The sequence below is a fragment of the Neolamprologus brichardi genome, chromosome 16, assembly GCF_056152115.1.
Source record: "Neolamprologus brichardi isolate AB-2024 chromosome 16, ASM5615211v1, whole genome shotgun sequence".
In the NCBI taxonomy this organism is placed as follows: Eukaryota; Metazoa; Chordata; class Actinopteri; order Cichliformes; family Cichlidae; genus Neolamprologus; species Neolamprologus brichardi.
The window spans coordinates 11,155,166-11,172,082 of NC_142119.1; the positions used below are offsets into that span (position 1 = coordinate 11,155,166).

A 16,917-nucleotide genomic window follows, 5' to 3' on the forward strand; every position below is an offset into this window, starting at 1 on the left:
ACGTTATTGAAGCAGCGTGGGATCATCTTGACAGAGAACAGAACAAAAGGCAGCCAACATCCAAAGAAGAGCTTTGAATGTCCTTCAAGAAGTCTGGAGAACAATTCTTGAAGAACTGGAACTGATAAACAGCCAAAAAACTGTTTTGCTTGTGTTTCATTTCACCTTCCTTCGTGTCCTTTACTTGGTTTCTCCACTATAAACTCATCATACATGATATAAAATCTGCAAATGGTGGTGAATGCCAGTAAGGAAAGGATCTTGAATCTCATTTGTGTACTTCATTTTGACCACTTATTTGTACACTATCATCAAATTTCAGTTTGACATTAGCTTTAATCATAGACTGTGTTGTCTGTATGATATCTATATTTAACATTAGATGCCTGGTTCCCTCTGTCTCGCTCTGCTCACTCTCAGTGACATCTTACCTGGTTAAATAAAGGAAAAATGATGTGAAATAAAATAAGGTCTTCTATGAAGATTGTCAGATTCTTCCTTGCAAAAGAATGGTAGTTAACCTGCACTTGCACAGCAAGTCACGGTGCTGATTACTGATGAAATCCCCACTTCATATGCAGGGACAAAAGCTCTGCCTTCTGCATCTCAGAGAAGCCAAATCAGCTCTCATCACCTGATGATGCTTTTATAGCAATGGATTCGACTGCAAAATGTTAGCCTTACTGGGATGACACAGGAATTGTGATCTCATACACGAGCAAATAATAATATGAAAACTGAAGAGCATTTTTTTCTTTTAGCCTTTAGAGTTGAACTAGGTATCTGTGAATATTTAATAGATTAAGACTAGATTCTCAGTAATTTTGTAAATCTGGAATGCTAAATTGTAGCTTTATTCTCAAAATAAAATTGTGGCATAATTATCAAAATATGACATTACTTTTGAAAATATTATCTCTTTTATAGAAACGTTACTTTTTTTCCCTTCCACCTAACCGACTGTGTGAACGATGGAATTATGAGCAGGAAAACTGTTTGTGTGTGACAAATTCGGTTTTCAATGGAGTCCTCAAGAGCACATGGCTGCAGGCGTAACCATAATCATGTTGGGAGTGTATTTGAGGCTGCTGAGTGAATTTAATCTGTGGTGGGGGTTTTTTTCAGTTGGGGGGTGGGTAGATGAGGGGGTGGTGGATGATTTGAAATGGTCTAATTTAGGAAGCAGCTGCAGAGACAGACGGGGCACAAGTATTAGTGTACTCTGTTTGTATTTAATAAATTATTCACAATCTAAGTTGTGCTTTACGGCAAAAGAGAGTGAAGATTACAGGAAAAAACTGATGATATGGACAGAAAAGTAAAGGAGATGCAAACCTGCAGGAAGTTAGGGAGGTGGTGTAAAACAGACTGAGAGAGTTGCAGAGAAACAGAATTACACACATACAGAGACAATCGGATAAACATAGACAGACTTTATTGGAGTGAAATGAGACTTCATACACAATTTAAACAAATAACAGGAAGAGAAATGCAATTTTCTGTCTATCTTGGATCATAGAGTGAGATTTCTTCTGCTTTTGAAAAGTGGAAAAGAGAGGTTACCAGTTCTTACATGTCTGAGTAATTTATCCATTCATGGGCAATGCAGGTGCCCCCTAAACACTCAGGTTTACTACAAATTATGCAGACCTGCAAATCCAAAATAATTGGAATGAATTATAATTTGTGGAGTACACTATTACAATATAAATACACACTATGAAAAGCCTCTATCTTGTGGTCTAACAGTGAAAAAAACGACTTTTAAGGCTTTTGCCATTTAATTGTTTTACTGTTTTATAATGTTACAGCTTTATTCCTAAAATATGATACATGATTTAGGTATATGATTTAATTCTTAATATATTACGAATTTATTCCGATAAACAAGTAAAATAAAGATATTATAATAAACAATACAAACAATATTGTTAAGTATTACTGGTTATTGCTCTGTGACTAGCAAAGCAGCATTCTTCCTGATAAACGCCGGCGCCATCTAGCGTCTATCTAGGGTTACATCACGTCCTGCAATATTCTAGGGGGTGGCGTCATCACGTCAACCTTGACGTTGTCGTACTGTGGACTCGGTATCGGCGAGGACTTTAGCAATTTGTCCAGTTACACTGATAAATTGATTGATTTAATAAGGTATGTGTTAGTCATGTGTTCTGCTGCTGCTTTGCTGCGTCCCCGTGTTTTCACTTATGTAACTTTAGACAGAAATTAAAAATGCCACTCAAAGATATCTACATGGGCTAACTTTGCTTGCTAATCCTTGCACGCCCAACTCTTATTCTATTGCTGACCAATTTAACTCCGTCTGTGTATAATCTTAACAAAAGCTTAGTGTGAATGGCTTAAAAGACATGTTGCATGTATAGGAAGCGATTATGTTTAATTCGGCGTCATGCAGGACGTAATTTGGATTGAATGTTGTACTGTAGGTGCTTTGCCTTGGTCACTGTCGTTAGTACCAGGGGTTAACTTTATTTTAAGCCGAGGCTGGAGGGTGACAGTGACGTCCTAGTTAAAGCCTGAACGTTATTCACAACCACCGCGACATCAGTTGCATCTGCTTAGTGTTTGGACTACCTGCGTTTGTGCTTATCAAATCCGGGGCCTCATTTATGGAAAGGTTCTCAGATTGGTGCTGAGCATTCACCTGTTTGTTCATGGAGCCATGTATGGAGTGTTTAAGTTCTCTTAAATGGGAATGCTTCTTAACCTGACTTATTATTAGCGCTGCTGCTAATAAATAGTTTTAATAACTAAGCCAAGTTCAATCCAAGTGGACAGTAACTAACAGTTACATCACAATACCTTATTACACATAAAGATTAGGGTGTGGTAGGATATGAAAGCCAGGCAGTCCATATTTCGAAGACTTGCTCATTTCTAGCTTTATATTCCCTATATCTATCTATCTATATCTATATCCCCTATATCTACATCTAGGAAGATGATGGGGGGGGGAATCTTCCTAGACTCCGCTCAGTATGATTCATGATCAAAATAACCCTTATTTACTTCAAATGTGGCTTCAGCTTAGCTCTTCAGCTCATCCTTTGACTGAAACAACCCCTTTAACCCTGCTTTCCTCTAATTGGCTGCCTTCTGCAAACAGAAGAAGAAGGTAGCTTCAGTGCCTAGATGACCATATTAGCAACATCTAAGCTAAGAGTAGGAAAAGCTGCGTGACAGCTGAGCTTGTACAGACACTGAACGCATTATTTCAAACTCTACCATGTTTACTTTGAGCTTTCATTGTACAAGTATTTACATGATAGAAAATAAGGAAATGCATAATATGGCCTCCATCCATCCATTTATCCAATTCAGGGTCGCAGGGGGCTGGAGTTTGTCACAGCCGTCATAAAGAGTGTGTTCAGGAAGTTCAGTTTGTATTTTAGCTTTGTTATCACCTTTTATAGAGATATTATATCCTATATTAATTCAGTTTGCACTCATTGTATTTATATTATTAAAAAATAGTGTCATTTGTTGCTCTTTAAAAGCGTGCTTAGTACAAGAAACATCCTCATGTGCATCATTAAACTTCCATAATGCAGTGCTTCACATTTGCACCCGATATAAGAGATGTGTACATTACTGTGAAACAAAACCATCTCACCCAGTTGGCAAGTTGAGTAATTCAATTCAATTCAATTCAATTCAATTTTATTTATATAGCGCCAAATCACAACAAAAGTTGCCTCAAGGCGCTTTTTTTTTTTTTTAATGTGGGCTGGATGTAGTCTGAGTTACGTTAAGCAGGAGTACACTGTGTTTGCGTTTACTCTGCTGCTGTATGTCCTCAGATCAAAGATGGCCCTCACACTAGTGTCCTCCAACAAGTGCGCTGGCGGCTTCCAGAAGGTTTTTGAACATGAAAGGTGCGACACATCTTCAGACACTCCTTTGGACTGACCTTCAGTGACTTTCTCATGTGTGTAAAAGTGTATAAATGTGTAAGAAGAGTGCACTAACGTGTTTGTATTTACTCTGTACAGCACTGAGCTGAAGTGTAAGATGAAGTTTGCAGTCTGTCTGCCTCCAAAGGCTGAGACCGACAAGTGTCCCGTCATGTACTGGCTCTCTGGTGAGTTTTTGAGCCATTGTTTACCTCGATCCATTAGATTAAGGTGTGTCAATGTTAAACGTTTTCTTAGATCAGTTGAGGAGTTTTCCTCTTGTTTAAAAGATTAGTAAATAAGTCAACAGGAACATCCTGACTCGGTATAATGCATGACAGGTGCTAAATAACCCATATGGAAAAGAAATAGTAAAAACATATATGATTTACTCATGAAAGTGGCCGCTTCTCATTACTTTCATATATTTTTTTAGTAAGTATCCAAAACATACAAGTTTCATTATATAATTTTTCAAGGGATCTTATATGTGTTTTCAGTCTTGTATGCTTTTCATACAAGTTTCATACAAGACAGATACAAACTTTATAAGATTTATATATATCTTTTCCATATGGGAATGCATTGTTTGTTTAACTGAAGAAGAGAAAATAGACCTAAAAGGGCAAAAAGCTGGAATTAGTCTCAGTTTGGTTAAAAAAGAGAATGATGATGATTTCAGTTTTGTAAGTCAGAATTGAACATTTTCTCACTGTAAAGAACTGTTAAATCAAATTAGCAAAAAAAAAACCCTCAAATTTATACCTGTTAGCTTAAGATTTTTAAGTTTGCTAACCATGCTAAATGATTGGCTGAAAGCAATAGGTGTATAGTTATGGACTATAGAATTAGCTAAAATTAAATGGATAAATTGTTTGCTGAAAGAAACAAATAGCTGAGAGCAGTTAATAGATTGTTCAATATTTTTAATTGCTAAAAATCTAAAAATATCCAAAAGTAGCTAACAGTGTAAAGTAATCTATAAGTAGTGGCAAAGATATTTAAAAGTAGCTTCAACATAATGGTTAAAAAGAAATAATAGATGAAGGGTTAACTGTAAATGCTTAAAGTTGTTTGCTAAAAGTAATGGAGATATGTTTAAAATGTTAGGGTGAAAAGGTGGTGGCATAATAGCAAATCTGGTAATACATGCATGGCTATATTATCTTTTTAGGGATGGAGAAATACCTATGCAAATTGTGAAAATCTATAAAGAAAATAAAAGTTCACTGTGATGGTAACAGTAAAGCCTCTGTGACGAGGAAGAATCAGTGATTTCCAGGCATTGGATTTTTTTTTTTTTACAGTTGTTGACAGATTGGTCTCCCAATCAATAGGCAACAAGATCTCAAGTCGCACTAATTGTTGCAGTAATTTTGTTCACTCTGTGGTGTTCGACCACTGTTATCCTTACGTGGCTCAATCACTCAGGTTCTCCTTCTAAACGACTGTAGTATGAACGATAACTTAAACACAGCCTAACTGTTGAATTTTGTGAAAAATGTTAAAATATTGACTGATATTGATTAAAAACTTTTTTTGTGAAGCATGAAATCAAATGAACGTATTTGGACAGCCTTCAGAAGATGATTTGATCATAAGCTATCATGCCTGTTCAGAGGAGCGGTGACTGCGGGTCATCAGTTTTCACTGTCTCTCTGCAGGCCTGACGTGTACGGAGCAGAACTTCATCACCAAAGCCGGCAGTCAGCTCGGTGCTGCGGAGCACGGCATCATCATCGTAGCTCCTGACACCAGCCCTCGTAAGTTCACCATCTGATAGTAAGCACCTCAGCATGAGTGCACTTACGTCTTTGTGTTGATTCCCACGGTTTGTTTTGAAGTCTTGATGTTGCTCAGTGAAATCTCTATGAAGGTTATGGTGGGGCTTCAGCATCTTTAGAGCTTTTGTGACTGACCAACCATCTGTCATCCCTCCTAAGGTGGCTGCAACATCGAAGGCGAAGATGAGAGCTGGGATTTTGGCACTGGTGCTGGTTTCTACGTCAACGCCACCCAGGACCCATGGAAGACCAACTACCGCATGTATGCCTACGTCACCGAGGAGGTATGACGGATTTAAGTCTTCCACGTCCAGCAACACCTGTTTTTCCTAAAGCTCCTGTGATTTAAATAGTCTGCCTCATCTCTGTCAGCTCCCTAAACTGATCAACGCTAACTTCCCCACCGACCCAGAGAAGATGTCCATCTCCGGCCACTCAATGGGCGGCCACGGGGCGCTCATCTGTGCCCTGAAGAACCCGGGGAAATACAAGGTACTGTACTATTCACTTGTACAAGAGAAACGGCTTCATTAATGAGGGCAATTGGTTCATCTCTATAATCTCTAATAGATTTAAATTAGCTTTCATTTTTATTTAGTTTTTTAATCATAAATAACATTTCCTGTCATTAATTTGTCAGTCTGCTTCTGCTACACCTTTTAATAAGTTCTTCTATATGCCAGGGATAATGAAAAGTTGTGAACTGTGTATGTCATTTTGACCGTTTAATTATCAGACAGATTAAATTAAATGTTTTAAGTGTATCTGGACACACTAATTGAAATATTCCACATCTACACACAAGATGTTTGCTAACGACTCTGACTTCAGTCTAATTGAAGTAAAGCTGCGTAAACGGTGGAAGCAATCTGCTCGTTAACGACCATTTCTTTTTTTTTTTCCTTGATAAAAATGGTGCAAAAAACAAATGCATAAGGACAAAAACTGTGATGAAAATCAGAGCTAATGAAGATGTGTAGATAGGCTCAGATAGATGGGATTATACAGCCGATTGCACTTATTAAATTTTCAGTTTTATAAAGTGCCAAATCACAACATTTATTGCCATCAAGGCACTTTATACTGTGAGGTAAAGACCTGAGAATTAAAGAGATGTAATGTGTGGTGGATTCTTTGGTTGTATGTCTCAATGATTTGGTTTTCATGTCTCAATTGCTCAGTTATGTAATTTGCCCAATACTCTTTTAAAAAGCCAACACCAGTGAAACTAGTAAATCATTTTTCTTTATCAGACTTGTTTTATTATGTCTCCAGGAATCTCTGTGGAAACATTTTATTGTCACAAAATATCACATCACCAGAACTATTGCATCCCGTCAGCCTCGGCTGTCCTCTCTCTTCACTTTCCATCAGTAGAAACACATTCTGAATGACTGAAAGATGCTGATAGATCCTGATGTGTCTCCTGCAGGCTGTGTCTGCATTCGCTCCCATCTGTAACCCGATGCAGTGTCCCTGGGGACAGAAAGCTTTCTCAGGATACCTGGGCCCTGATAGGTCAACATGGGAGGTAAGAGCACTGAAGTTAGTGGCCAAAGAACCTACTAAAACATGACCCCTAAGCTGCTGGATGAAGAATCAATGAGAGTGTCAACAAGGAGACTTTGGCCACCAGAGCAGATGAAACGGGTGATAATGGAGCATGATCATGTGACTTAAGCAATTCGTCATTATTTCTTTCAGGCGTATGACGCTACCGTGTTGGCAGCTTCGTATTCCGGTCCTCAGCTCGACATCCTCATTGATCAAGGCCGAGACGACCAGTTCCTGTCAGCTAGCCAGCTTCTGCCCGACAACCTGATCGCTGTCTGCTCCGAGAAGAAAATCCCTGTCGTCTTCAGGCTGCAGCCGGTCAGTTCCTGTAGTCTCTACAAAGTAAAAGCTCTGATTCTTGTCAGAGAAATCAGAGATGTCTTCAAATAAGTCGTACAGCAGCTGAGAAAATGAAGTTTATTTATTTTTTGATCTTCATATTTATGCAACACCTGATCTGAGTCACTGTATGCTGTTTCCTTCTGCAGGGCTATGACCACAGCTACTTCTTCATCTACTCCTTCATGAACGACCACATCAAACACCACGCCAAGTACCTGAATGCCTGAACAGCCACCGCAGTTTGACCCCAGCCAGATCACTCTGACCCTGCTGCCATCATTCACCTTTTCTGTTTCATTTCTCCTCCGACTTCCTGTAGCACTGAGTTCACCCGTTTCCTGGGAACTAAACAAAGCATGTCAGCTCACTGACATTTAGTCCCACTTAGAAGCCTTTGTGCCTTCACTGTGAAAAGCACTTATCTGAGTTCTCTGAGAAGAGAAACTTCTGTGTTTAGTATTTTTTGGGGGAGCTGTGGTTACAGCCACGTCTCTAATATCAGGAAGTATTCTTGTGACCAGACTGCCAGCATGTGGATTTTCTTCTGGACTCAGAGCAGAGACCTGTCAGTCTTTCATAAGAATAAAATAAAAAAATAAATCTTGCTGATAAATTTTGGTGTTTTGTCTTCATTGCATTGCTGTTGAGTGTTTTTTTATTTAAATTAGATTTCTAAAGCACCAACTTTGAACAGTTGCCTCAAGAAGCTTTATGTTGGAAGGTAAAGACAGTAATACAGAAGGAACCCCAACCACCAGATGAACCAGCACTTGATGACAGTGGGAAAGAAAAACTCCAGAACCAGGCTCAGGGAGGGGCCGCCATCTACTGCATTTGATTGAGGGAGAGAATAAAAGGCACACTGTGGAAGAGAGCCAGTTTTAGTAATTATTAGTGATTAAATGCAAAGTGGTGTATAAGCACAGACTCACCTTATTTTAATAAGGTGAGTGAAGAAGCAGCAGCCTGAGTCAAGCAGTGTAATGAAGGTTCACCTGATCCATCAGCAATACCAACCAGGAATGTTTTAAGGCCAATCTTAAGTGGGTGCCTGTAAGTCAGCAGTGTGAGAGTGTAGCGCTCTATTGGGGTAATATGGTACTATGAGGTCTTTAAGATTAGATGGGACTGATTATTCCATCTTTGTGACTGCAGTTATATAATATATATATATAATATATATATATATTATATATATATATAATATATATATATATATAATATATATATATAATATATATATATAATATATATATATATAATATATATATATATGGCCCTTAAGACAATTTTAAAGCTTAAAATGAGCTTCAAAGTCAATTCCAGCTTTAAGGGGTTAACATTTCTTTCTTGCATCCTTTGGTCATAAAAACAGTAACAGAAACATCAGTTTGTAGTGATGCATGCTGTTCTTTTTAAACTTCAGAATGGCTAATACTACTTTTTACATTTTTTTTTTTTTTTTAAAAAAAGCTCAAAAATACAGTATATGAAGTTTCCCAAACTTCATGTAAGGACTTTGACATTTTTCCTTTGAATTAAATAAATATTGAGTTCATGTTTTACCATTTAGAGATTTTATTGGGGATATTTCACTGTTTCAAGCCTTTTGGATTGATTATGTCCTCCTTTATCCTCAATTTATCAAATGGCTGCTCATCTGTCAGCCTGGTTCTGCTGCAAGTCTCTACCTGTTAAAAGTAAAATCTTCCTCCTACCGTTGCCAAGTGCAACTTAGTGGTTAGCACTGTTGCCTGGTACAAACCCAGACAGGGTCTTTAAGTAAGGTGTGCACGTTCTCTAGTACTCTAGTTTCTCCTGCCACCAAGAACCACGCTATATTAATGCTGTCCAGTTTGACCGAGGAGACTCTTTCAGTATCAGAAATGATGCATCAATAGAGTCAAATTTTAGAGAAATTCAAGGGAGGAGAAAGAAAAATTATACAAAAAAATGAGCCAACAACAGACTTTTGTTTCAGGTGAGGTCTTTACTGATAAAGTGAAATACAGTACAGTATATACAGTATTCACAGCAGTTAAGGCGACGTTACAGGGACTATTCATGCATGTAGATTTGAGTTGCTGTACAACAAAAACTTACACAAAGGTTCACAAAGCGTTACAAAAGGGTATATTACAACCAAATTTCAACAAACCTGAAAATAAGTCACATAAAAAATAAATGTGCTCCCAGTCAAAGTACAAAAATGTGAGTACAGGCTGTTTCTGGACAATAGATTTGTACAAAAGATGAAACCTTAAAACCAAAAAAACACTGCTTTAGGTTCAGCAGGCACACATTTACATATTTTACAACAGCGTCACGTTTGGAACCTTAAAGGATCAGTGTGTCGGATTTAGTGGCATCGCCACTCTTTAGCCCTCTTAAGAGACAGTGTTTGGTTTGTTCCTTCTGATCTCACACTTGATGGTGATCATACACCTATAATAACACAAGTAAATATTACATTTCTACTTATAGCTCCCAGTAAACCCCCCACACTGGCCCTTTAACTTTCCATCTCATTTTCAAAGGTGACTTCAGATTTGCTCAGTTGCCAAAACAAAGATATAAATACAAGTTTAAAGTGCAGATTCTGTTGGGGAAGCAGCCAGTTTGGTTTTATTGCTTTTTCCCCAAAACGCTGTGACATGATGTGCACAGATCTGTGGAAAATGGCATGATTATGTGAAGAAATGCAGATACAGATTCAAAATAAGCAAGCTGGAATCATCCGGCTCTGTTACTTATGTCACAGTTAAAGCCGACATGCTAATCCTCATAGTGATAGTTTTCTCACTGTACTGTGTTATATTTAACATTTATTACATTGTTATTAAGAAAGTAATAAGTATGTTTCCCTGCATGAATCAACAACTTATTCCGGAGTCGAGGGGTATGCATGCCTGCGTGATCCCAGGAGCAATGGTAGGGTCCATCCCAAGGCAAAGGCTGGGTGAGGGGGACAGGCTAAGAATGATTTAAAACACCCCTACGTAGAAGAAGCCATCAGACCAGTTAACTCACCTGAGAGAGTGGTTTAGGGGCCGTAGCCGCAGTAGGGGCCCCAGTAGTGATGGCACTCCCAGTAGGGGGTGGCACCCCATTCAGTACTTTATGGGCTGGTTGAAAGTGAGCAGTAGGGGAACTGGCACCCTGATCCACTGTTGCTAAAACTCATTGTAGGGACGAATGATTACATTCTTACCCTGTTCACGAACTCAGGGCAGCAACTGAAGGAACAACATCATTGATACAAGCAGCAGAAATGAGGTTCCTCTGATGGATGTCTGAGCTCTCCCTTAAACACATAACTCAGTCAATCAGAAACGCTCTGAGTAATTTTTCCCCCGCAGTCTATGTAAACCAGCTGAGATGATTAGGACATCGGACTAAAATAAGAGATCGTGTCTTTTGACTGGCCTGGGTACCCCCCAGTCTCCCTCTGGATAAGCTAGCAGCTGGTAGCAGAGAAGATAGGGTCAGTCACCTTAGACCGCTGCCCCTGTGGCACAGATAAGTGGCAGAAAAATGGATTTATTGATTGAAGAATTATGGTCTCTTTTTGTTTTAACAAATGTAATCTCTAGGTTAAAAAAAACATTGAGCTTTTTATTTGCTAATGTGAGTGTTTCATGGTGAAATATACAGTACATGAACAAACAAATTCAACAATACAAAAAATCCTTGTGATAAATAATATGTACACAGGCATACAGCACATTTACATTAAATCCTTTATGTTTTATCACAGGAGAGAAAAAGGTTTGTTTTGGCAACTGTCAAATCTATCCAGTGGAAGCATTTATCTATTTATTATGGAGTTCTTTCTAATTACTGCTGAATCTTTAAGTAGCTCAAGCTTTGGATTCCAAGCTGCACAGGAAAAAAACAACAACAAACAATTAAAAAAACAAAAAACAAAAATTTAATCCCTCATTCATACAAGCTCGCTGTTTCAAGAGTGTTAGATGCTTCATGTGGTGACATTCTGGCATTTAGGAAGAAAACATAATGTCATGCTTGTTTTAAAGGGGCAGTAAGAAGATTTGGGTTAGCGAATGTCTCAAGTGCAGCCCTTTTTAAAAATCTGGTCTAATGACCATGGTAACTTATGCTAAACATATAAATAACTGGTCATTTATTTTATATCCTGTACATTCCTGGATAAGACTGCAGTAGGCAGTACATGGTTGGTTTATTTTGTGAATAAAAACAGTCAAATCAGGCGTCCCACATTCACTTTTATGCTAGCACACCCGGAGCCTGAAGCAGAACGCCTGTGTTAACTCAGGACGCTGATAAACAGTGTTGTGATATGTGATGACTGTGGTTTCAGGTTTTGTCAAGCCAGCTAATGCAAAGAAAAAGTAGCTTTGTTAAACTTGCTTCATAGCATAAACCTTAGTTTCGGAAACAAATCTGCCAAACAGTACAATATAACTGTTGTGTATCAATGTAATCACACAGCAGAGGCTGATCAAAGTCCATAATAATGTTATTTAAAATAATACTTCCTACTACCCCTTTAAAATCTCAGTCTGAGCCAGGTCTGCACAACCACATGTTTCAAAAGACCAACCAGCAACTGCCTTGATTTCACACGCACTCATGACCACACACACACACACACACACACACACACACACAGATACTGTTGATGTAGCAGGCTGTGGAATGAAGGACCAACAGTGTAGTAAACCCAAACCTACCCTGAGTCACACAGTCTCTGATCTCACACACCAACAGCTCTGGCCTAAACCTCAGAGGGTAGAACCAGTTCACTCACGAGCCCCTCATGTGCTCAACTGTTCAGCAGATTTCATTTTAACATCTTCAAATTGACTGCTAAGCAGCAAAAACCTCATTAGACTCAAGTTTTTAAACCTAGGGATGTTTTTTTTTAACATAGTGTTTTAAGAGTTTAAAAAAATGGTAAAGAGTCTTAACTAGCTGAGATTCTCTGAGCTAGGGTGATGGCTACATGAAAATCTCATCTTCACACACACCTGAAATATAAAAGTCACATACAGTTTCAGGTGGTCTACGAGGCCTGAAGCTCAGACATATTACTCAACAACAGGCCCCCGGGCACAGACCCCTTCTACAGTGGAGAATGACATCATCCAGAGCCTCTAGTCTATTACAGTATAATGGGTTTTTTTTTGGTCAGTCTGTTTGTCCTCATGGATATTGTCTATTTTTTGTCTCTTGAAGTCGTTTTGTGTGTATTAGTGCAATGTTTCTCTGTGGTGTTTTTTGCAGTTTCTTTGTAGTCACTTGTTGTGTATACCGTAAGGGTCCTGGCTAGACCGCCCATGCTAAAAAACCAAGCCCTGGAATGGTGTGGCTACGTCTGCCGCCTGTTCGCAGGTATGATTGTGTATGTGACAAATAAAGCTTGTTTGTTTGTTTGTGGTTAGTTTCTGTCTCTTTGTTGTTGTGGTGTGACCATCTGTTGTTTTTTATTATCTGTCTCTACAGATGCAGATTCTTTGTTATTTTGTGTCTCTTTGTAGTCATGTTGAGTCTGTTTTGTGTCTCTTTGCGGGTAGTTTTTGTTTTGTCTGGCTGTAGTCATGTCTCTTTGTAGTTGTCTTTTGTCTCTCTGTAGTTATGAGGAGTCAGTTTTTTATCTTTTTGTGGGTACTTTTGGTTTTGTTTCTCTGCATTCTTTTTTTGTCTCTTTGTAGTTATGGTGAGTCACTATTATTACCATTTTTTGTTGGTTGTTTTGTGACCTTTTGTAGCTGATTTTTATCTCTTTGTAGTCACCCTAGGTCGTTGTTTTCTTTTTCTTTTTAATGTTCCAGATGAAATTAGCTGATCCCTTCAAATTGGGGCTCTGAGCTGGGCCACCCTGACCGTGGGTCCCTGTGCCTGTAGGCCTGTTCAGTAATCCATCTGTGGCCACAGTGATGCATAATGTTCCCTTGAAACACTGACTGGTTTTTGCTTTTGTTTGTTCATTTGTTCCACTACCACCACATGTTTTGGCACATTAGCAAACTGCATCTCATGACAAATACCACAATGAGTAGGAGCCTCACAGACCAAGTCTGAAAACGTTTCCAGGTTCCTTATGTGAGCACTGACTACCAACACACGTAAAAGGATAGAGGGTAAGAAAATAATCACCTGGACTTTAATCCATCAGAAACTTGAGAAACACAGATTAGTGTCCCCAGACTAACGCACACTCAGACCTGCCTCATGGACGAGCAGACAGCTCCACACAAAGTCATACTGCTAAAAATGTATAAAACACATACAGTTATACCTAAAATATATTAGAGAAAAATATTTTGGCCTTCTTTCTTTTTGACTGTATACAACAACTCAAGCGGATTTTCTCTGCATCTCTTTATATTATAAATAGTTTCGTGTTTAAATACAAACTGCAGGTAAAAGCCGACTCCCTCTACGTTAAGACTAAAGTATTTTGGTTTTATTCTTTTCGGGGTAGTGAGAGCAAGACACTAATTACTCACACAGTCCAAAAACACTTCACCAGAAACCTCAGTAGGAAAAAAAAAATCTGTAGAAACATAACTGATAATTTAATAAAAATCATTTGTTAACGTGTGCATAGACAGCATGATATAACCTGGTGAAGTTGGTGCGACTGCAGTACGCTAAAGGCTGTGGCTCCAGCCAATCCGCTCGCAATTTAGAGTTCAATCGTGGATTTAAAACAACACATTACCAGAGCCACAGTCAGAGAACGAAAACATTGATTTTGAGAACAAAGATGCATTTTTTTAAGAATATACCAATTAAGTTGTATTAAAAAAAAGAAAATTGAGGTAAATAATTGAATGGAAGAATTATAAAACCCCCTCCTCCCCAAATTGCAGATTTAAGATTAAAATTATTATTTCAAAATAATAAATCTATATTTTGTATAATTTATTATGACACTTTCTAAACTTTGAGCCTTTTCTCTCACGTTATTTGTGATATTTTCCCCAAACTTTTCTGGTTCTACTCTCAAAATCCAATCTCACTTTCTGTCACAGGGGTCTTCATGGTTCAAAAGTTTGATACCAACCAATGTAAGAAGATGACATCAAACAAACAAACAAAAAAGATAATTTGAGTTTTCTAGCACACCCTTGGCTTGGCACGATGGTAAAATCGTAATTGTCCAAAAAAACTGTCCTCTTATGAATTAGTAGATAATACACTTCTGATGGGTTTAGTTCCCTTAACACCATTTTTTATCCTTGAATACTATTTTAAAAAACAAACAAAAAAAACCCCACTCTATTACTTAAGCTCATGAAGGATCGGAGGCTTTTTTTTAGCGTTGTGTGAAATCACATGAGCGATTTCATCTGGGTGAGTGTCTGTGGTACGTGTCAGTCGGTTGAAGCTCCGCCCATCTTTACTGCTCACGTCAGGGCAGAGTGTCTGGGGGAGGCTTCATCCACCAGAGCCTGCACCGTGATGCACACTTTGACCAGGCCTTTCTCCTCTAGGATGTGGTGAGGAAGACACAGTTTGTCCTGGAAGAGCAAAAGCAGGGAGGGAAAAAAACAACAGGAGAGAAGAAAGAGAGCAAGAAAGAGAGGGAAGGAAGAAATGTGGGAGCAGAAGTACAGACAGGAAAGAGACAAAGGCGGCACTGGGTTTAGTCAACACTTAAATCTAACGTCTGTTATTGCACGTATGTCTGCACATTCAGTATGTGCAACTCTAGCTTCGTCTTAGCTTAGTGCTGCTTGTCTGTTGAGAGTTAGTTTAGAGTTTATATATATAACGATGCAACACGTGATGCTAAGTTAACCGTCCATTACACTCAGACAGTTCAGTTGGAGCAGTCTGAAGCGTGGACTCAGTTTCTGACATCATTAGTCAATCCTAAGCTAATAACTTAGGATTGACAAGATGTTAGTCAAAGGGCGCATGTTTTCATACCACAGATATATCCTCCAAGACTGAGATTTACTAAATAAACTTTAGTATTTTACCCAATATGAGTCCATCCATCCATCCATCCATCCATCCATTCGCTTCCGCTTATCCTTTTCAGGGTCGCGGGGGGCGCTGGAGCCTATCCCAGCTGTCATAGGGCGAGAGGCGGGGTACACCCTGAACAGGTCGCCAGTCTGTCACAGGGCCAACACACAGGGACAGACAACCATTCGCACTCACATTCACTCGCACATTCACACCTAGTGGCAATTTGGATTTTCCAATTAACCTATCCCCACAAGCTGCATGTCTTTGGACGGTGGGAGGAAGCCGGAGTACCCGGAGGGAACCCACACAAACACGGGGAGAACATGCAAACTCCACACAGAAAGACCCCGGCCTGATGGTGGAATTGAACTCAGGACCTTCTTGCTGTGCGGCAACAGTGCTAACCACCTTGCCACCGTGCTGCAATATGACTCATAATAAAAAAAACAAGAGAGAAAGGTGTGTCCCTGAAATCTTCTAAAGGCCAGAAGTCTTTTTTGCAACAACAGCTATCACCATCCGGTGGCCTTCTGATAGAATGCAGTTGTAATGCACTTCACCATTAGCTTTATTTTCTAACCATGAAGCTATGTTTCTTTCTTTTTTTACTGCCCACCTGTGATGGCACAGGCACACAGCTCTGTTCAGACCTACTGTGCGCTAGTGGAAGCCAGTAAGAAGAATGTTGGTTTAAAGGGAGCGGTATGAACTCAGGAGCTGCACCAAAGCCACTCTGGTATAATTAAGGATTGTTTTGAATTATGAATTATGCAAAGCTACCCTTACACAGCATCAAACTAAAAGTATTGCAATTGTTATTGTAAATGAGCACAATGTGTCTGCCTTTGATACATCTGCAAGTCAAACGTCCCTGTTTGCAATATAATGTCCAAAATAAGGCCAGTTTTTTTAAATGTCACCTCTTCGTCCAATCTGATTGGTTGACACACTATGTGTGAGAAAAAAAAACTCTTATAGAAAAGTGGCTTTATTTAGATATAAATGCATGATTTTATACTGGTGCATCAGTTTGCATGTGGCTAAACCAGATGTAGGTCATAAAATAAAAAATGAACATGGAGATGACAGCTGACGTTGGTCCACTTGCTATTTTTTGTGATTTTATTGAATCTGTGTAGATCTGAATATGGTTGGGAATGAAATGAGCACATGAAACCTCCACATGTTAGACCTGAAAAGGTTTCAATATCAAATCCTAGTTGTACTCTGACCATTTCTTATTTCACATGGATGGACCTATGGCTGCCTAAACAATGACACAGAAGAGCGGAAAAAAATCCCTAAACTGTATTTATTACTGATCTTTAACAAGTTCTAATATCATACACAGGTCA

General features: G+C 38.9%; 2 protein-coding genes across 3 annotated transcripts in view; one reads left to right on the forward strand and one right to left on the reverse strand.

Annotated features, from left to right (window-relative positions):
* The first annotated feature begins 2,053 nt into the window (after positions 1 to 2,053).
* Positions 2,054 to 8,207, forward strand: esd (esterase D/formylglutathione hydrolase). The gene is made up of 9 exons (XM_006806395.2): positions 2,054 to 2,151; positions 3,822 to 3,896; positions 4,014 to 4,102; positions 5,579 to 5,677; positions 5,858 to 5,982; positions 6,071 to 6,190; positions 7,131 to 7,229; positions 7,403 to 7,570; positions 7,741 to 8,207. The coding sequence occupies exons 2-9, from the start codon at positions 3,829 to 3,831 to the stop codon at positions 7,819 to 7,821; spliced, it is 849 nt and encodes a 282-aa protein (XP_006806458.1). The 5' UTR covers positions 2,054 to 2,151; positions 3,822 to 3,828; the 3' UTR covers positions 7,822 to 8,207.
* Positions 8,208 to 9,564: 1,357 nt separating this feature from the next.
* The window catches only part of lrch1 (leucine-rich repeats and calponin homology (CH) domain containing 1), a 94,653-nt gene continuing 87,300 nt past the window's right edge, over positions 9,565 to 16,917 (reverse strand). For both annotated transcript variants that reach the window (XM_006806394.3, XM_006806392.3), the window contains one exon: positions 9,565 to 15,105. In XM_006806394.3, coding sequence (XP_006806457.1) covers positions 14,992 to 15,105 — 114 coding nt within the window. In that variant the 3' untranslated portion in view covers positions 9,565 to 14,991. The remainder of the gene's footprint in view (positions 15,106 to 16,917) is intronic.

Excerpts from the sequence above, each read along its gene's own strand:
- esd (XM_006806395.2), top strand. The coding sequence starts at position 3,829 with ATGGCCCTCACACTAGTGTCCTCCAACAAGTGCGCTGGCGGCTTCCAG. Across the intron at positions 5,983-6,070 it reads ATGCCTACGTCACCGAGGAG|CTCCCTAAACTGATCAACGC; the intron begins GTATGACGGATT and ends CATCTCTGTCAG. Across the intron at positions 7,230-7,402 it reads CTGATAGGTCAACATGGGAG|GCGTATGACGCTACCGTGTT; the intron begins GTAAGAGCACTG and ends TATTTCTTTCAG.